Here is an 18,472-nt window from a genome sequence, read left to right as displayed (position 1 = left end):
AAGAATACATTTTGCGAGTCTAGATTATAATGTGCCTTTTTAAGTTCTTCCCTTTTTTAATAAAAACACAGGTAACCCTACTAACCTTGTGGCATTCTAGGCTACTTGTTAAATGAATCATATCTTTATTGAATTTAACATCTAACTGATGTTATAATTTACAGGAATTTTGGTAGTTTTAATCCATAAAATAGCATGCCACCCAGAACTATAAGTAATTAAATTGAATATTTTAATTTTACATTCAGTTTTTTTAAAATATTGTTATAGAGTTATAGAACTCACTGACTTTTAAACTGCTTGTATATTTCTCTGGCAGTGCTCTAGCGCCCCCAGCGTTTAAAAGAAGCAGTGTTCTCACGTTGGGCGTGATTGGGCGGCCCCTCCCCCTCCCCCTCCACAGTCGATCTGGAAAAGGAAAAAAAAAAAAACTTTTTTGTATCGAAGGAATCAACAGCCGCCATCTTGTCGTGGCTCGGAATTAGGATTTCGGTCCAACACTGGGTTTTACGTAGAAAAACGAGCATCCTTATCGCGGTTTGACAGCCTACTTCACCCGAAAACGAAACCTTAACATCGCATTGGAGACATTTTGTGCGAAAAAACGGGAACTGGATCTGTGGTCGTCGGGCAAAAAAGCTCCATATATCTGGTTTCCCCTTCAGAGTGCGGAGATTCAGCCCCTGACGCCGTTCAGGAGCAGTATTGTTTACCGTGGGCAAGCGGAGACCAACTCGTGACTTTCGAGGTGATTTTCAAAAATCCAGCATTTTTATGCAATTGCGTATTTTTGTGGAGCTTCGCGCGATTTTTGCATGAAGAAATTTGACGTCACGCAAAATGGGTACTTCGAACACCTAGAAATTACGACCCTTTCCCCTGACTGCAGCAGTCCACCTGATTTTACTGGATTGACATTTTGAAGTTCGATTTTTACATGGGGAATATTTTATTTTTGGTTGTTTAACGATAATAATGTGGGTGTTGGGTGTTGGATTATCATGGGGTGAATGGCGGTGGCGAAGCGGGGCGCTATTGCATCTCTTTTGAAAGACACGGACTCACAGTAAGGAGTAGCTAGCTAACGCTAACAGTTAACTTAGCTAGTAGCAAGCAATTAGCTAGCTATTAGCCAGTTAGCTAACGTTAGCAGGCTGCCAGCTTGCTAATGTGTTAACCGGCAAGGTTCGGGTTGATAAAACAACTTCCCTGCCACAAGATAATCATACTAATCAACTTTTGAGGAGTCTGTCGGACAAGAGAACAACTATGGCTGATAACCTGCTGGACGTCGGACCTCCCAACTCAAAGCGGCCGAAGCTGAATTCACCTGCCCTGTCAGCGTCTGAAGGTAAAGGCCTCAACATCGTCTGCACAAAAAACGTTTAACACCAATAACATGATTATTTAGCTACACTGCACTCTGGTGTTCGCCTGTTTCGTAAATGTATCGACTACCCAGCAGAAGAGTTTAAAGTCACCATGTCAGCTCTGTGTGCTGTTGTTAGCGGTAATGTTAACTCTGGTTTTACTGCAGTGTTGTGGGTTGGTAGTGTGAGCATGTAACGTTAATTGGAAGGACATACCTTGTACACTCGATTGGCAGTTTATTAGGTACACTTGCCTTGTGCTAATGAAATCTAGTACAGTTCGTATAACAGTCCTGCATTAAATCCCACCGTGGGGTATAGCTCATTACAATGCATCAGTACTACAATCAAGAGTTTCCAAAAAGGACCCCACAGTTAAAGCAAAAACTGAACATTGTTGAAGTTAGTAAAGTTGAATGTGTTGGAACGCATTTTTATTGCTAGATTTTACTTGGTGTATTACACTGACAACTGATTACATGTATATGTTAGCGAAGGGTATTTTTTATCTGTTTGACTCTTTTCCTATACACCAGTAACCCCTTTGTGTAGAACGTTGTAATGTTGGTTATACTTTCCATTATAGATCTGATGGCATGATGGAGACAGTACTATATTAGACCCTGATTATCTTAAGTGCTCAAATGCGACGTGCAAACCTATTCCAAGATCAGATGCCACGTCAATTCTTGGCACACTGTTCATCTGAAATCGATATAGCTTATCAAATTCCAATGCTGGACATTTTAAAGCAGTTCCAGTCCTTTTTAAAGAGATTTCATTTTATTTATTGCGTTCATTGTTCAGGTTGGCTTGGTATGATGATCAGGCGTTTGTTGAGGGAGAAAAAGGGGTGACTGACAAACAGTTTGAGACTGGAACTCAATTCAGTTACCACATATAAAACATGACAGGCAGGGACAAAAACACAGTTATCTTCTTGGCTGCGGCACCCCTAAGCAAGCATTTGAACCCACAGACCAATCTGGAGGTGACTGGACTGCCTGTTATATTACAGTAAACAGTTAATCACTGGAGTTCTTGCTGTTTGAGTTAACCTTTATGCAAGGTTATTATATGACATTTCTCTTAGTAGAGACATGCACTGTTAATGTGTTAATACTTTATAGAAATCTACGTGTGCGCTCTGTGAAAGTTATTGGTATTTGTTAAGTAACTTGGCGGCATTAGTTTTAGTCTGAAAGACTTCAAAGAATGAGAGTTATGAACTACTGTTTTGACCAAAAATAAGGGGATCCTCTTATAAGACAACCCCCCTTTTTGAAGACCTGTTTCTGCATCAATACACATTTAAGAACAGACTATACCAAGGTTATTTCGTCATAGTGTATTAAAATCCTTTTACATTTGTTGTTCCATTTAAATAAACACAGACTAAATAAAATATAAGTAAAGTGGTAGTAGTAGGGTTTAGTATCTTTTGCATTTCAATTGGTTTTGCAACCAATATCGGTACCTGATTCGGTACCTGAGATTTGGTTCCTAACCGGGCTTTTCTTTGGTGCTTTCCTTCTGTAATTACAAAAAGATTTCAGTTGTAAACATAATTCCAAACCTATTTATCCTATTCACTTAGAACATTGTTATTTTTTAAAATATTTTAAACAGACAGAAATAAAATAAAAATAAAATCCCTCCCAATCCCCTCCAAAACCCATCCCTACAACGTATTAAATTGAATAATTATCCAACTTTTATTCTTGTATTTGTAAATTATTTTTTTAGCCTGACAAGTAGCCTACAATATGCTAACGAGAGACTTCTGTAACATCAGTATTGAATAAAAATGGACCTACTTTACAAAGTTTGTTCACTGCTGGCTACAAGTTAGCAATCAAACACAACAAAGGTTGGCAGTTGAAAGGCGTTTTGGGCTAAAGTTAACAATCAAACAATCATATAGCTAAAACGTTTTGGAAATGATTTCCATCTTCTGTTATTGTTTGTAATGAGAAGTCTATTTGATGGATTTCACAAATTTCAGTATGACATGTTGTGCCGTGAACCGTTTAAATCTGAGCACTGGACTTACAGAGGGGAGTGACAGTGCCGCGATTGCTTTGAGCTCGCTATGAAAATTTTATCACAGTGAATTGTATTTGCATGAAGTTTTAAAAAAACCGCAACCACACTTGAAACTACTTTTATTGACATTGCCGCGATTCACTGTAACTTCAACGAAACTGCTCCATCCGCACCTCTGTGTGCGAGTATGTGTTGGCGCTCAGCTCTTTGTAAACAAGCAGAGAGCACAGCACAGATAAGCTTGCACTTACAGGTTCAGAAATTTGTTTGATTTTACGTGAACCAATACGCAGTAATACAGACGTGATTCAGTTGGTACAGGGTTCGGTACCCAACCCTAATCTCCAGGCTTGTCATTTTCTGTGACACTTTCTTGGCCGCTGGACAGATGACTGTGATCCATTTCAGCAGTAACACGGTTGTTAGGAATATATTTCCTCAGTGGCAGCAAAAGATGTAACCTTAGCAAGCAGACAACTCCTGTAGGCTAAACTTACTAGACACTGCTGGGACTGATTTACAATAGCAGACATGGGTGGAGGACAGATGGATAAAATACTTTTCTAGCCTAGCAAAATTGAGGCTTAAACAACCACTAGTACACCAATAAGTTAATTACACACAGGAGATGCTGTGTGTAATTCCTCTGACACGCTTTATTAACGTAAATGTTTTCCAGGTTACACTTTCCAGGTTAGTGGGCATGCATACCGCTCAAAACCAACATTAAAAACATAGTAATCTTTCCTCAGCGTTCAGTTTTGTTGCTAAACCGTGTATAGAATGAGCAGGGACGCTAAATCATCCGTCTCAAGTAACAGCACCCTAGGGTGCCGTCTATTTGCTGGATTGGTCCAAGCTAACGTAACATTACCAGAGAAGCCCGTTCGAATTGTTCAGATGTATGCACAATGACAAATAAAGCAAACTTAAAAAAAAAAAAAAAGGAACTACACTTTGTTTTCAGGTACCGTTACTGTTGACGTTTAAACAGGTCTCTGTGTGTGTTTTGAGAAATATCTCAAAACGGCGAGGCTATATTTATTTTATTTTTGTTATTTATATTTTATTGCCATTACCTGTTTTCCTTATTTTCATTCATACAGAAGTTCAGTTTGCTAATTAGATCAAATTTGTTAAGCTGGATATTGGATGTGAAAAGAAGGAAATTGTTCTTCCATAACATTGTACTTTAGATGTGTGGGAATTTCCCACACCAGGAGTAATTTTTTTTTTTAGGGATCGATTATCTGTTCAAAAGTGTTCTATGTAAAATGTACTATTAAAGAAAAGATTAAAAAAATATACTTGTGTGTGCTTAAAGTGGTTAGAAAATATGAAATCGGTATGGGAAGGCCAAACTCTTAGAAAGTTTAGAAAGGCTTAGAAAGTTGAAATCTCTAAAAATGTAAACACATTTTTTGAATTCTAAAAGCAACAAGTTATAAAAATGTAGTTTTTAACTGCTACTTAAGTTGCCACTGCAAAATTTGCACTAGCAAAGTTTGCGTTAGCCCATGTACAGAGGCTCAGTGGGTTTTATTCCCACCTCTGGTCCTTTGCTGCATGTCATTCCTTCTCTCTCCCCTCTCGGATGTCTAAGCCGTCCTTTCGTATAAAGGCCTAAAATGCAAAATACATTCTTAAAAAGAAAAAGAAACTGCCGGCCTGCTGACAACCACGCAGGTAGATGCGGTGGAGACAGGCTCAGACATACGCTGTTCCAGGAAAGTGTGTATGGTTGAGTGCGAGCTAGTCTCATCAAACCCTGTAGGTAACTCTTTCCATCAAAATTGCTCTGGTCAACCCAGTGTACACACTGTGTCCAACAGAGAAGTGGTTGGGGAAGAAAGCCAGACATCTATCAAGTAAGGTTTTCTCAGAAGTTGTCAAACTAAGTTGCTTAAAGGCCAAAATGAATTCATGTTGCACTTTTAATGCTGGATGTGTAAGTAGTCAATGGTTTCTCTGACACATGACTCAAAAAATACAATAGTAGTATGCATTTCTAAGGGCATGGGGAGAGAAGATGGACAGAGATTAGCGAGAGGGAGAGAGAGATGAACAGTTACTCAACATGTCAACACCACATGAATTTGTTCAATGATTCCCCCGCAGTGACTGCAGAGTGGAGAATACCCAAAGGTTTATTCTTCAAATAGTGTAGGTCCCCCAGTTTGAGCCAACAAAGTACACTGCAAAAAAGAGGTGTCTAAAAAGATAAATACACTAATTCTGAGGGAAAAGGCACTCAAAACAAGTGAAACTATCTGTTCATGCAGCAAGATAATTTCACTTGGCAGGCTCGCTAGAAATTAAGATTATAGTGTAAAGTTAAACACTTAAAATAAGAAATTTATTCTAAAAACAACATACATTGTTTTGATACGTTTTTATCATGGTAAGAAATAAATCATTTGCCGCGTATGTTTCGGAATCATATGTTTTCCGAGTTTCATTTTGTTTGGTCTGCAATAAAAAACAAGTTGGACAGCCTTTTAAACAAATGCAGCTGACACAACAACGATGATTTACTACACCCATCACACACTGCAGAGGCACCACATGTCTGCATTGATAAATCATTAGTCCCGGCCTGCCTACTCTTTATAGTTTTAGCCAGCTACAGTTGGGACCTAAAGGACCTCATGGGACAGCACTGGGCAACATTGTTGTCAGCTGTAAATTGCTGCGTATAAATAGACAGCTTTCATTCTTTGATGTCTCTAAGGCCTGAAGCTTTGTGAGCAGCACGTCTCTTCCCTGACATTTGACCTTTGCCTTTTGAAGACCGCCTGGTTTGAGTTGCACATCCCATTTTAGGGTGTGATTTAGCTCATGTATATGGGGAGTCTTTGCGTAATTAGATTTGTGTAGTGAAGCACACACATGCAGCATGTGTGTACTTTAATTTTGTGTCTTTTTGTTGAGGTTTTTCTTTATTGTAGTGGAAGAGAGCAAACGTGTGCCTCCTGTGTCTCTAGTCAGGCCATATGTCACATTGCAGGGTCCCTGGGCTCCCCTTACCCCTCTATCTACAAAAAAGCCATTTGTAGTGAGCATAGGTTTTGTTAAGATGTCTTGACATTGTAGTGAGGTATTTCAAATTGGGACAATGGTTATTATTAAAATGTGTAAAAGTATGCTAGATTACATTTTAATCCAAATCTGCGAATGGCTGATGGTGTTCAGCTAAGGGTACTTTTGTCTCTGGTAAACTTAGCGAGTGTATAGGTAGGGTGAGTCTCTGGTTTGTCTTTTTGCTGATCAAAGCCACAAGTGTGCTAAAACCTAACTAGTGAATATTTGAAACATGCATTGCTGAGATCTTAGTTCAACTCAATGTGTCAGTCATAGTTATGTCAGGGAAACACCAGAAACACCCAAATGTCCAAGTGCCACTAGCCTGGCAGGAAAGGCCGTAAGCTCATAACGCAGTTGCTAATAAAGCCATTAATGCTTCTGACTGCGCTCAACCAGGGAAAAAAAAAAAAAAAGGGGAGCAGTAGAGGGGACAAGGAAAAATGGAGGGTGACGTGTTACCACCCACCTACTCCTTTTTATGTAAAAGGTTTATGACACAGTCCTGTTTTTTAACTGTTTTAGGCTTTGTTTGCAGGATGGGCTAATTGGTAATTATTGTGTCTGTGGATGTATTTAGGCTTGTTTTCCCTTGTTGTAATACAATCTGTTTCTGTTAGCCAGTACTGCAATTTCTACTTGCAGCTGTCTGTGTGCGAGAGAGGAATTTGAGAGCTGGGCTGAGAAGTGTTTGTAGACAACACAGAAAATTCTTCTTTTTGTTTGTGCAAACATTTATGAAGGAACACTGACTTTACAGATACAGACTTTCCATCACAAATGTCCTTATTATTTAAAAACGATACATCTTTGAATAATTCTCATTTGTCCTAGACCACTTGGCTAAGTGAAGCTTTGCATACGCGTTAAATCTCTTGCAACCGCATTTGACTGGACCTCCTCAATATTTTACTGGAAGATATCACCTTTGTTTGTTTTCCCCTTGATACATTAGCTGTCAAAAACTGAGCTTTGTCAAAACACTGGAAAGTCTCCCAACACAGGTTTGGGCGCAAGTAAACCCAAAGTGCACAGCATCCTAATGTTTTAATGATATGGCAGCGTGTTTCACGGAGCAATGTGAGAAGAGCTGGATAGAAACAAAGGTCTGTGTGCCCACCTTTCTAGCAGGAGGGGGGAGACCGAATTATTGCATCATTTGGTGTAGTTTTTGGTTGTAATGACAGTAGTGTTGCACGATATACCCATAATTGTATTGCAATACCCTGCACCATTTTATTAGTTTAGATTTTTATCGTTACTGATATTTTAAGAATGACTGTGTTCTTTTAAAAGCGAGGGGTCACATTGATGTGCGACAGCGGGGCAGTGTCTGCACAGCGCTCTGCTTTAGAGGACTGCATTAGGATAAAGATCCTTTGGGAGTGAGCAGTTGAAAATTACACTGTGGGTACTAGGATTTAGCTTGCGCTAACCAAAGAATGGAGTCAAAAAAATGAAGTTGAAAATAACATTACTACCCCGAACAGACATATTGCATATAAGCAGCCTGGGTAGCTTTTTGTAGTGGTTTTCAATCGAGTAAAGCTGTTTTTTTTGCTGCTTTTGTGCGGCAGAGTGACTCACATTTTTCAGCTGTATGCGTCTTCTGTCTACGATCATTAATTTATTCTAAAACGCTTTGGTCAGAAGTTAGTTTGACATGGTAGTGGCACAAGATGAAAAGTCATCAGAATGTATTCCCTGTGGACCTTTAATGTCTGTGTTAAAGTATGTAATTCAATTGTTAAATTATTTCAGTAACAAAAGTGGTGATCAGCTCACGATAATTATCACGAAGAAATTGAATTATGGACAAACCTGGCTGAATTGCCCTCCAGGTGTTGCAATTATTAGAAGGTGGCATGTTCCTTTAAGCGAATTAGAGCACAAGAAGCAAAGCGATAATGAGGAAGCATACAGAGAGGGCAGAGAGAGCCTGTTGAGAGGGCACACAGACTCAATTAGGCCACTAAATTACATTTAAAAACTTTTTATTCACATTTTCATGTCACATCAAAGGCAATCACATTAGTCTCGCTAGATCAGTACCAACTTCTGTCAGCTCACCAGTGTAGAACGAAGGCATGTTTGGTGAGCTAACTGGCCATCAGGCTGCAGCGGCCTGCTCTGTCCCTCCACTTTCCCATCGCAGAGAGTTCTTAGCTAAGAGAACCGATGACGGCTCTGGAGAGGGACAATCTGGTTACCCATCTCCAAGTGTTGGCTGTCATCGCTGAGGGGAGTAAAGCAGAGGAACTGTGGGCTCCGTCCTCCTGCTGGCTGATTCAGGAGGGCAAATGCTGTTTTGTTATGTGTCATAGCAGTGGTATGTTTACTCGGTTTTCCTTTTTAAATGACAATTACGGCCGCCTGCTGGAATGGGGAGTTGTTTCCTCTCAACCCCGGATGCAAAACATGTGTACCAGTTGGCCATCAAATGTAGCTTTTACGATGTGTTCACGTGTAACGTTTTGGCTAGCACAAAGACGTGAGAAACTTGAGAAGATGTGAGGCTACGCCACAGTTGGCCTTCGCCGCCACTTACCCCCAATTTCCACAGGATGCATAAAGGCTGCGGATCTGCTCCCGAATGGCGTCTTAGTCATTAGGTTTCCATTAAGGTCAATGTGTGGATTTCCACGTACTGCGCAATGGCTCCGCGCCAGCTTTGTCCCAGCTCCGGCTATCCGCCGCCCTCAGTAGCAGATACGCAAAGCAAAATCTTGTGGGTCCTTGAGACTGTCAACAAATCCGGACCTGGTGGGTATTGACAGATGGTGGAGCATGGAGCCGTCAAGCAGCGGAGCCAATACGCAGCTGTTACGCATCCTGTGGAAATTGGGGGTTAGGCCTGTTACAATAAAACAAATTGTCGAAGAAATTGTGATAAACGATAATTTTGTTGTGGACTCGGTCTCTGTTAACAAAAATGGACTTGAATAAAAGCCAAACACCACCAAAAACAGAAAATAAAATGGAAATTAAAAACCACACCCAACCAAAACAGCAAACAAAATTGCACTTCAAAATAATTTTCAACTCCCCAGTGATTATTAGTTTTTTGTGTACTGTCGGGGAGATGGCCCATCTGTTTTTTTCCCCCACCGGATGATTGTGTTTTAGGTGCATATGTTTGTTTGTTTTGTTTCCGTGTTTAGTTGCGACTGTCTTACAAAAAATGCAACATACTGGCTCGCTCAGGTTAAGTGGTTTACTGCGGTCATTTGGTTTGAATCCAAAGAACTCCCGCACTGCAGTGGTTGCGTTTGGCTTTTGAAACCTATTCCATCTTCTTTTATTTTTTTATTCCTCTCCCCTCAACTAGCTCAACTAGTGTTTTCTTCTCTTTTGCTGCACTCTGTGGTAGGCTATGCCAGGAGTCTCGCCTCCCCACACAGAGACCATGCGGCTGACAAGTGACTAGAGGGTTCACTCCAGTCTCTTTTGGAGTGAGAGAGATGAGGAAAAAGAACAAGCATGCAAATGAAAATTATTGCGGCCGGAAAAAGTATCTGACACTCAACCTTAGTGCAAGATGAGAGACATCCCCAGTCTGGACCACTGGTGGGGCTGCTTTAGCAGGAATTTATAGCCACCAACTCCGGCTAGGTCCCAGGATCCACAGGGAATATAATAAAAAAACGGAGAACATTATGGTGAACAGTTGGCTAATAAGGGGTAATAATTCGGTGAAAGGGCATTGGAAGGAAGGAGTAATGGGAAAAAAATGGAAGCGAGGAAAGTGAACAAAGAAGGCTGTAAGAAAAGAAGAGTAGTACTTTACTTCGTTCTCCTCTCCTCTCCATTGTTGGGGCTCCCCTGACTGCATGTGGAGCAACCTAACCAAACATTGCTTTGCATTTTTGGTTTCCAGCCAAGGAGCCCTGGGGCAAAGTGTGTGTGTGTGTTTCCGTGTGTGTCCCCATTCAGAAATGAGACTTGAGTGCAAGTAGTTTAACTGAATGCTGCTGCTCTGAGAACATCCATATGGCTGCTGGTTAGAGAGGAGGGGCTGAGAGGAGCTAGGGGGGGAAAGACTGATGGTCCCTTCAGCCTTAAACAAGCTTCCTCCACATGGAGCACCTGCTTGCCTGATACCAGGGACAGACAGCGGACTAGCGCAGCAGATCTTAGAGGCTGTGTTTACTCAGGCAAGTACGTAAGCCAAGTGCCCTCATTAAAGGCTGGATTCTTTCTGAATCCCAATGAAGATATCCACCAGCAGCAGGCGGCAGATGGGAGGGTGACTGCCTCACTTTATCTGCTCTGTTCTGTTCTGTCTTCACCAATCCTGTACCGCTAAGACCAAGGCCCTGTTCAGCGTATGCTAATAATTAGGGATGCACCGATCATTGGCTGGACATTGGAATCGGCCGATGTCCGCCCTATTTACGGTCATCAGCCCATAATAAATAAATGGGCTGATGTAATCCCATGGGGCCCATGTAATAAAGGTACATGCGCTTTTGGCAGTAGCTGATGTTTATGTATTTGCCTTAAATGCGTTGCCTTAATGTTGTGGTAATTGGTCTGACTCGTACAACAGTAGCTTACCCAGTAGGGCTGCACAATTAATTTAAATACGATTTCACTTGATGTAAGTAAACAAAAAGGTGTGTGTGTGTGTGTGTGTGTGTGTGTGTGTGTGTGTGTGTGTGTGTGTGTGTGTGTGTGTGTGTGTGTGTGTGTGTGTGTGTGTGTGTGTGTGTGTGTGTGTGTGTGTGTGTGTGTGTGTGTGTGTGTGTGTGTGTGTGTGTGTGTGTGTGTGTGTGTGTGTGTGTGTGTGTGTGTGTGTGTGTGTGTGTGTGTGTGTGTGTGTGTGTGTGTGTGACACTTTTAACAGATGAAGCCACCGTGTGTTTAGAAGCTCGGTGATTTTATATTTCCTATTCCTTGTTAACACACACTACATCCTCTTTGCTATCTCTTTCCTCTTGCTTTTTTCTCTCACAGCCGCTACAACAAAGTCTGACACCACTCACAAGCGGTCGCTCACTGCTGTTCTCAATTTATGCTTCTTTTGTGTTGAATCTAAATCACTAGTCAGTTTGTTTAGGCAGTAGCGCGTGTGTAGTGTACGGTCACGTGAGTATTGGGTGTAGAGGAGATGAGAGCATGAAAACTTTAAGAAGAGGCTGCGCAAAGTATATTTTGTAATTGAATCGCTAGTTATATTGCACCCAGTTTAAATCTCGATGTTGAAAAGGGCATACAAAATTAGGGCTGCACAATTAATCGAATTTTAATCGCGATCATGATTTTGACTTCCCACGATCAAATTTGCGTGATCGGGCAATTATTTTTTTCTATAGCGTCATTTCATAGAACGCTCCGGGTTTTTTGCATAGCTAATCTACCGCTCCGTAACCCTTGTCAGATCATGTGCCAGTCAGAGTGGTTCACTGCACCCTGTGCAGCTTAGTTTCTAGATGTAGACAGTCACAGAGGACAGAGTAAAAGGAGGAAAAGTCAACAGATAGCAAGCGGTTCTACATCCGTCTCAAGGTTTACCAGTTTACCAGTAAACACAACATTTTGTCCCGTCTGTGTAGTTTTTTAGACAACAGAAGTGACCGGTGCTAGTTAGCGTCTGTTAGCTGTTAGGTCCTCTAGGATGCACCGGTGCTAATGTCCTTGCATCCGCTGCAATGCTGTTTATATGGATATGATTTAATTTTGCGTTACATGACCCATTTCGTCTGTAAAGCTGTGCCTGTGTTGGATCTCTCCTCTTACTCTCCACGGAGCCCCGCCACACAGCACCGGTCCACACTTCTGACATTTGTCTACAGTTTTAATTGTTATTAACACAGCTGTATATTGTTGAGTATGAGGGTCAAACCTGTATTTGTACCAGTGTTTCCGTGGGTAACTTGCTATCGCGGCCGCCATGGCAAAGAACAAGTATTTGAATCTGAAAATTTCATAGTAGGTGCATGTACACTGTGACTGAAGTAACCCTAAAAAAGAAAATACAGAAATCACAATGTATGATTTTTTAAAACTATTTATTTGTATGGTACAGCTGCAAATAAGTATTTGAACACCTGAGAATATCAATATTAATATTTGGTACAGTAGCCTTTTGTTTGCAATTACAGAGGTCAAACGTTTCCTGTAGTTTTTCACCAGGTTTGCACACACTGCAGAAAGGGATTTTGGCCCACTCCTCCACACAAATCTTCTCTAGATCAGTCAGGTTTCTGGGCTGTCGCTGAGAAACACAGAGTTCGAGCTTCCTCCAAAGATTCTCTATTGGGTTTAGGTCTGGAGACTGGCTAGGCCACGCCAGAACCTTGATATGCTTCTTCCAGAGCCACTCCTTGGTTATCCGGCTGTGTGCTTTGGGTCATTATAATTTTGGAAGACCCAGCCTCGACCCATCTTCAATGCTCTAACTGAGGGAAGGAAGTTGTTCCCCAAAATCTCGCAATACATGGCCCCGGTCATCCTCTCCTTTTACAGTGCAGTCGCCCTGTCCCATGTGCAGAAAAACACCCCCAAAGCATGATGCTACCACCCCCATGCTTCACAGTAGGGATGATGTTCATGGGATGGTACTCATCATTCTTCTTCCTCCAAACACGGTTAGTGGAATTATGACCAAAAGTTGAAAGCATGTTTTTAAACCATGACATCTTAGTGTATTACCAACAGTAACCTTGGAAACAGTGGTCCCAGCTCTTTTCAAGTCATTGATCAGCTCCTCCCGTGTAGTTCTGGGCTGATTTCTCACCTTTCTTAAGATCACTGAGGCCCCACGAGGTGAGATCTTGCATGGAGCCCCAGTCCGAGGGAGATTGACAGTCATGTTTAGCTTCTTCCATTTTCTAATGATTGCTCCAACAGTGGACCGTTTTTCCCTAATTTGCTTGGCAATTTCCCCGTAGCCCTTTCCAACCTTGTGGAGGTGTACAATTTTGTCTCTAGTGTCTTTGTACAGCTCTTTGGTCTTGACCATGTTAGTAGTTGGATTCTAACTAATTGTATGGGGTCTTTATGCAGCTAATGACCTCAAACAAGTACATCTAATTTAGGATAATAAATGGAGTGGAGGTGGACATTTTGAAGGCACACTAACAGGTCTTTGAGGGTCAGAATTGTAGCTGTTCAAATACTTAATTGCAGCTGTATTATACAAATAAATAGTAAAAAAATGTCTCTCACAGTGGACATGCACCTACAATGACAATTTCAGACCCCTCCATGATTTTTAAGTGGGAGAACTTGCAAAATAGCAGGGTGTTCAAATACTTATTTTCCTGTGCGTCTGTCTGTCTGTCTGTCTGTCTGTCTGTCTGTCTGTGTGTCTGTGTGTGTGTGTGTGTGTGTGTACAGATTAGTCTCAGGTTGAAACGTTTACTTACGAAAGTTAAGTTGCGGTAAGGTAATATTTATGTATGTTTAATGTTTGAGGTTGTTATTGCATTTCAGAAAATGTTTTCTTTGAAAACTACGTGTTATTATGTTTAGTTTTTGAGAGGACATTGTAAGTAATGTAGGCAATCAAATTTTAGCTTTTCCAAAAACTAAACCAAACTATCGTTTATTATTATCTTTTAATAAAATAAAGTATTTCCTATCTGGTTAATCGATGGAATAATCGGTAGAATACGCAATTATTAAAATAATGACTTCCCTAGACTGGACGAGCGCAGTTTAATATAATTGATAAGTAAAAGAGATGCTTTTTGGGTCAAAGACCACCCTAATGCTCACACACTTCCCACCTTTTCTTGCTGTCTTAATCATTTCTTCTCAAACAAATCATTGCTCTGCAGGCCCCTCAGAATAATGCTCACACCTTTGGATGGTGTAACATAAATAGTCCTCCGCCTAGCAGGGACCCAGAGTGCTGCTGGATTCTCTCTCTTGGCACAATAACTGCCAGTAGCCAAGCTCTTATTATTGCGCTGCTTCTTGTTTCTTTGTTTTGTGCTGCAGGGAAAATGCCACAGTGCAGCACTAGTTAGCATATTGGCTCACTAATATTCTATAATATTGGGAGTGTTTGTGAACATTTGGACTTTTCAGGCGGGTCAGCAGATCAGTAAAGATAGGTTTATGATTGCCATGTCCGTAGTGCTTGGGGTGCCAAGAAATGGTCATCTGCAAGTTGCCCCATTGTTTGGTCGTGCCCCTTTTTATGTACAACTGTAGGTGCCCAACTGTGGCCCCATGGGGCTTTTAAGACATGACTGCCACAAATACTGCTGTGTTTGAAGTTATGATTTTGTTTTTCACTTTGAATATGTCTTAGAATTTTAAAAAGATGGGATATTAATTTTAAAATGCTTTAAAAATGGGAGCTCTTTAAAATCCAGCCCTTTGAGTAAATGTTTCACCAGACTGTTGTAGTGTTCTATTATTTACCTTTACCAACTTAGTCATTATATCCAATTGATGATTATCAAATATGTCATTGTGTAAATATTTTGTGAAAGCACCAATAGTCAACCCTACAGTATTGATATCAATGTATTATGTCAAACATATCGTGTTTTTATTTTATTTTATTTTTTCATATCACCTAGGTCTATGTTTGGTGTATAGTGTTATTTAACACTCGTTGACATCTTGCTTCTTCACAAAATGTTTTGTTTGTAAGCCTCGTAATGTTTCAGAGAATGTTGACACATACAGTTGTGTTTTGAATTAACACTGGTACATGGAGAAAATACAGCAGGGGTTCAGCAGTATAGTTATAGGTAGCAGAAAGTTTGGTTATTCCCAGACTGCCCACAGATTTGACCCAGTGCTGCAGGCCACAGCTGCAATATCTAAATAACAGAGAAACACTGAAGTATAGATATTTGGCACCTAATGCTTCTTTTCGATGGACTACAAAGGCGGTGTGGCTTTGGAGAGTAAATGTTCCTTACTGACACACATTGTTGAAACATTTTCAAAGTTATCCAATGTTGCACACTTACAACTCTTAAACATCTCTAACATCTGATCTAATCAAATTAATCTTAATTTCCTTTCCTCTTTCTCTCCTAGATCTGGGGTCACTATCTTGGGATGATCTGGAGAATGACCTTCCAGATGAGTTGATCCCTAATGGAGGAGATCTGAGTCTGATGGGTGGGATGCCTTCAAACGGTGGTGCAGCACCTGGAACTGGGGGGCCAGGTTGCACCACCGTGGTACCCGATGCAGCCGCTAAGCACAAGCAGCTCTCAGAGCTCCTTCGAGAAGGTAGCACCTCCAGTGTTACAGGCTCAGGGCTGAACTCAGCTAGCCCTCAGCCAGGCGGTATGGGGCCTCAGCTGGGTACACCACTCAGAAAGAGCCCCCTTGGACAGGGTTCCCCCAACAACCACCAGTCCCCCCAGGCCCAAAAAGCAGGAACACCAACTGGAGTAGCAGGACAGAACAACAACAATAATACTGCAACAACAGGCTTCAACCAGGCTATGACTAACAATAGCCCGGGCCATGCTGGGCTCATGGCCCAGGGAGGACAGTCTCAATCTGGGCATGTGATGAATGGTGGTCTCCTACCTGAAGCTGGGAGAGGACGGGGAGCAGGGGTGGCGGGCGTTCAGTACCAGGGACAGACAATGCAGGGTGCTCCTCCAGGACCAGCAGGAGCAGGGAGTGCATTGGCAGAAACACTCACCCAGGGAGGGCAGCAGATGGGGTCTCACACCACCCTTGGGGCAGCCCAGCAAGCAGGAAACATGAACAAGGTCAGTAACTCTTTTTCCTTCACCATTTTGGTCTTTGTGCATGTTCATTTTGATGTGAGAATGTGTCGAGGTGTGCATAGAACATGTTGCTGGCTAATTAATTGTTCTCACATAGTTATTAATTTTTCCTTAATAGAATGTGTGAATGGTGGTTGGAAACCATTTTAACATTGGACAAAAATGAATGTGAACCTTTTGGAAGGGTGTAGACTCTTGATATAAAAACATGTGCTGGTGCTGTGATTCTTCTTTCTTCCTTCAATAACTTGACTAAATCAATATGAATAAGTTGGTGGTGGTGGTGCAGTGTATATGGCACATACCTTTTGGTGTGGGAGATCTGGGTTTGATTCCCTCTGTGATACATCAACTTGAGCATGACACTTAACCCCTAGTTGCTCCAGAGGTGTGCGGCCTCTGATATATAGCAGTTATAAGTTGCTATGGATAAAAGCGTCTGCTAAATGACATGTAATGTGTAGTGTTAGTCAGTTGTTCTGACTCAATTGGACCCTTCTTTGTCAATCCTGGATGAATTTACTTTGTATAATTGCATGCTATTATTTTTGAACAAGAAAATAGATTACCTGCAGAAAATGTTTGGTAATGCTGAATACCCTAAATTGCTAAAGCTAAACTGGATTAATCGCTTAAACCGTAAGCGGAAGTTGAAATAGTGAATTGTAGGAAAGGATGTGAATAGTTTTAATTACTATAAATTTCATTGGCACGTTGAATAACACTACCAGTGTAAAAAAGATGTGGAATACTTAAAAATAAATTTGAAAAACTAGGGCAAAAGCTAAACTGGATGCAGGTTAAAATGTGTACAAAGTAGGGTTGTCCCGATGGACGATAGCATCTGGAAACTTTATACATTGTTCGTCTGCTAGTTCATCTCTAAATTCACTTCTGAGACTTATTCCGCGAGAAATCCACTATGGAGAGCTCAAAAATGGTCTGTTTTACGAAAATTGATGGCTAATTGCAAATTTGCTCTTACTGTGTTGGCGTTCAGAAGCTCCACAGCCTGACGTGACAGGCGATTGGCCTGCCGCCTGGACTCTCCATCTTCACCGGCCCTGCTGTGAGCTAGTTGGAGTTCTATCAGGAGATTTGCAGACAAGAGGCATTTATTGCCCCAATTGTTTGTTTAAATAACTTAACATACACATCCATTATGCGATAAACTGGAAACTGTGTTTTTTTGTAAGTTATAAATGTTCCACCAGAGATTACGGTTGTAACATCCCCTCCCCCCCCAAAACAAAAAAAAAGTTGGGTGACCCTCCACTATTTTCCTCCGGTGGTCAATTAAATAAATACCGAACAGTCCCATATAACTTTAAAAAGTAGCAAAACTATGAACTTCATATAATTGGCTGGCATGGATGCATGTTTTTCTACTGCTGTGACATAGCAGAAGTCAAATGTAACCGGTGAAGTTTTCACCGTATACAAGGTTTTGTATCTTACTAATGAGATATGGCTAAAAAAAAAAATTCTATCTAATTTTATTGGCATGTTGCTGTCTTCAGTTACATGTTACGGCCATACTGTGGAGCCTGGGCACCACGTTAATTTACAGCTATCCTGCTAGGCTCCACTTTGCTTGCTAATAACTTACAACTGACTAACTCACAGATGGTCCATTGTTTGTGTGAGCCACACTTGGACTGTGAAAAAGAGTGTGGGTTCTGATGAGGTTTAAGTTTATTAAAATGATTAAACATCCTTATCATCATTTACTTTTATATTTGATTGTTAACTACATTAAATTGCAAAAACTTCAGTAGATCTTTTGAGATCAAGTCTTAAGTTGCGTTGCGTCTGTGTGCGCAGTGTCATTGGCTGCTTATGTGTTAGCTTGCCTCAATTGTGGTTTCACAGGAAATCAGTAGAAATCTATCTATTTTGTGTCAGAGCAGTGACACTGAAGTGATACATAACCACAACACATACAGATGCTCCAAGCTTCTGGGAAAAGACTTGGAGAGATAGTGAATGTGTGTTTTGAGATTCATTCTCAAATAAGAGTGTGTACACATGCTTTAACCACAAGAAAGATTAAAAGCTAATGTAGAAGCGTGACTGTCAGCATTAGCAGGAAATGCCGTGTGTTGTAAGCATAACTGGTCTCCTGTGATTATCAAGCCAGCTCTAGAGATGAACACGACGTGTTTGGGGCTTCCTCTATTGTGCTTTAATCATAGGTTGTAAATCTCTTTCTGGGCATTTGTGTTGTTTATAGACTGCTGTCACTCCTTCCTGCGCCAT

The 18,472-nt window shown here is 41.1% G+C and overlaps 1 protein-coding gene across 6 annotated transcripts in view; it reads left to right on the top strand.

The window, feature by feature from the left end:
• The first annotated feature begins 426 nt into the window (after positions 1-426).
• crebbpa (CREB binding protein a) overlaps positions 427-18,472 on the top strand; it is a 52,138-nt gene continuing 34,092 nt past the window's right edge. For all 6 annotated transcript variants that reach the window (XM_034856787.1, XM_034856743.1, XM_034856760.1 and 3 more), the window contains exons 1-2: positions 427-1,351; positions 15,504-16,195. In XM_034856787.1, coding sequence (XP_034712678.1) covers positions 1,270-1,351; positions 15,504-16,195 — 774 coding nt within the window. In that variant the 5' untranslated portion in view covers positions 427-1,269. The remainder of the gene's footprint in view (positions 1,352-15,503; positions 16,196-18,472) is intronic.

Source organism: Etheostoma cragini, chromosome 2 (genome assembly GCF_013103735.1).
Source record: "Etheostoma cragini isolate CJK2018 chromosome 2, CSU_Ecrag_1.0, whole genome shotgun sequence".
NCBI lineage: Eukaryota > Metazoa > Chordata > Actinopteri > Perciformes > Percidae > Etheostoma > Etheostoma cragini.
This window is presented reverse-complemented; position numbering and strand designations above follow the sequence as displayed.